General features: G+C 67.0%; 1 protein-coding gene across 1 annotated transcript; it reads right to left on the bottom strand.

Moving 5' to 3' along the window:
* Positions 1 to 59: 59 nt before the first annotated feature.
* On the bottom strand, positions 60 to 1,142 carry SP7 (Sp7 transcription factor). Its single transcript, XM_027670039.1, is given in 2 exon segments — positions 60 to 682; positions 684 to 1,142. Coding segments are annotated over 2 exon segments (996 nt in total). The 3' UTR covers positions 60 to 145.
* Between the last annotated feature and the right edge of the window lie 1,713 nt (positions 1,143 to 2,855).

The raw sequence follows: 2,855 nt of genomic DNA, 5'->3' as shown, positions 1-2,855 counted from the left end.
CAATGGCTAACGAGGAGCTGGGGAGGAATTGGAGGGGGGGGAGGAGGGATAGGGGGAGATCTGGGGAGAAGTGGGGGTGGGGGCAGCACCCCGTAATAAATATCCCCAGCGGCGCGGAGGAGGATGAGGATGGAGGATGAAAGGCTCAAATCTCCAACAAACTCCCGGCTTCGGGACTCCCGGCGTCTTTGCCGGGAGAGGCGGGCGGCTGGCGGGGGGACGCGGCGGGCGGGGGCTGCTCGGCGCCGGGGGGCGGCTTGGGGGGGCCGGGGTCCGCGTGGGTCTTCTGGTGCTTGCTGAGGTGGTCGCTGCGGGTGAAGCGTTTGCTGCAGAGCAGGCAGGTGAACTTCTTCTCGCGCGTGTGGGTCCGGACGTGCCGCTCCAGCTCGTCGGAGCGGGTGAAGCGCTTCCCGCAGAAGAGCCAGTTGCAGACGAAGGGCCTCTCGCCCGTGTGCCAGCGCAGGTGAGCCTTCAGGTGCGAGGCTTTCCCGTACACCTTCCCGCAGCCCGGGATGTGGCAGCTGTGCACCGGCTTCCTGCGGGCCCCCCCGGGCCCCCCCAGCCGCTCCAGCTCCTGGCAGTTGGGACAATCGCAGGCCGGGCGACCCCCTAAGGAGCCGCCGCGGGGACCCTTCGGGGCCTCGCCCGGGTTGGGTTTGGGGGCGGGGGGCGCGGCGGGGGGGGTTGGTGTAAGGCGGGGGGTTCAGAGCCCCGAAGTCGGAGCCGTAGGTGGGCAGAGGGGGGCTGAGGGTAGGTTGGCCCTGCAGCGAGCCCTGCAGCCCCTCGGCGCCCGCGGGCCCCCCCAGCCAGCCCCCGTTGGGGTGCACGTCCCACCAGGAAGGGGCCGCTGGCCCCGAGCCCCCCGGCAGCCCCCCGCCGATGCCGCCCTTGTACCAGGAGCCGTAGGGATGCGGCATCTCCAGCGAGGGGTAGACCCCCGGCAGGCAGTCGCCAGGGGGGTGTCCCTTGGCTGTCACCACCACGGGGGCTCCCAGCACCTCCTGAGTGCCGGAGGGGGCCGGGAAGGGGTGGCCGAAGGGGCCGTAGTCGGGGCCGTAGGGGCCGGGGGAGGCCTGGGGGCTGGCGGAGGGCGAGAGCAGCCCCGGGGCGCTGGGGAAGGCGGCAGCGTAGGAGTCACCCATGGGGGCGGCGCTGGGAGCACCCCAAGGTGTCGGGGGGCGGCAGTGGGAGCACCCCGAGGTGTGCGGGGGGGTGATGTCAGCGGGGGCTCACGGCCATGGTGCTCAGCAGCCTGTGGGAGAGGAGGAGGGGGTGTTAAGGGTGTGGGGGGCACCGTGTTCCACGGGGTGACCGGTCTCGGGGGGCACCCGGTGTGATGGGGCACTCGGTGCAAGGGGATGCCCAGCACTGTGGGCACCAGTATTGGGGCAGGGGGGCACCCAGCAGCGCCCACCCCCCAGCTGCCCCCAGCCCCTCGTGCCACCCATCACCCCCGATGCTCCCCCTCCCCTTTGCCTCAGTTTCCCCCCGCAGAGCTGAGACCACCCCGTGTCCCCCCAGCCCAGCCCAGCGTCACCCTCCCAGGGGCTTCTCCAGGGGCTGACAGGGGGGTTGTTCTGGTGGCTGGGCCCCCCCCCCCACGTCCCCCCGCCCCCAATCTCGGCTCCTTCTGCCTTTATGGCCTTTTAATCGAATTACTCTGCGGCCTCCCCCCTCCCCAGGCGACTTCCTCTGCTTTTATACCCGTCATGGCTTTCAGCTGCGCGGGCTGAGCCCCCTCACCCCCATCACCCCAAGGTCTCCCTTTACTTTAATTTCTTTTTCTTTTTTTTTTTAAATTTATCCCTTCACCCACTTTGTGGCTTTTTCAGCTTTTTCTCTTTGAATTTTTTTTTTTTTTTTTGGGGGCCCCCTCCCCCCCTTCCTTTTACCGTGGGTTTTGCGCCTATTTTTACGCCGGCCCCGGGCCGCGGCCGCAAGCGCGCTCCCGGTTTTCCAAGGATAACAAGGGCCAGGCCTGTGCCCCGGGAACGCTGCCCTGCCGCGAGAGCCGAGGTAATTAAAACCAGGGCGAGCGGCAAACGGAGGCGCACGCTTAAAATAGTGTCAAACTCCCATAAATCAGCTCCGCTTGCGCCGGGAAATTAGGAGCAGGGAAGGAGCCCCGGGAGCTGCGGGCTGAGAACGGCACAAACTCGCTGCAGGAGTGGCTGCTGCACGCGGTGACAGCTTGGTGGCTCCCGCTGTGTCAGGGACCTTGAGCCCTCCTGTGTCCCCTCCTGGGAGGGAGGGGTTCAGCCCCTGCTCCGGGAGTCCGTAGTCCTAAATTCCCAACTCCTTGTCCCTGATCCCCAGTGTCCAGTTTTTGGTCCCCAACCCCTTGTTCTGATCCCCAGGGTCCAGTTCTCGGTCCCCAGTTCCAGTTCCCCAATCCCTTGTCCCTCATCCCAAGGGTCCAGTTCTCGGTCCCCAGTTCCAGTTCCCCAATCCCTGTCCCCTCATCCCCAGTCCCTGGACCCCAAGTCCCCAGTTTCTTGTCTCCAAACCCCAGCCCTTGTCCCCAGTCCCATGTCCCCAAACCCCAGCCCTGGTCCCCTGCATCCAGGGACACCCCTAACCCTGGACCTCCTGCTCCGGGTGGACCCGTCCCCAGTGAGGGGGCAGTTTGGGGTGAAGGTGGCACTCAGCACCATCCCCCTGTCCCCTTCCCAGGGTCAGCAGGGTGCAGACCCTGCTGGGGCAGGGGACACACGTGTCCCCTGGCACAGGGACCGTGGGGGGATGCTCAGGCCCCACACAGGTCCCAGTCTTTGGAGGGTCCTGTACCCCGAAGGTCTCTCCCATCCTGGAGAAGGGATGGGTCCCATAACGCAGGGTCCCTGTCCCTGGGGGGA

Source organism: Corapipo altera, unplaced genomic scaffold, assembly GCF_003945725.1.
Source record: "Corapipo altera isolate COAL_440 unplaced genomic scaffold, ASM394572v1 213, whole genome shotgun sequence".
Classification (NCBI taxonomy): domain Eukaryota; kingdom Metazoa; phylum Chordata; class Aves; order Passeriformes; family Pipridae; genus Corapipo; species Corapipo altera.
Note: the sequence above shows the minus strand (reverse complement) of the source record. Positions and strands in the feature narration are given on the sequence as shown.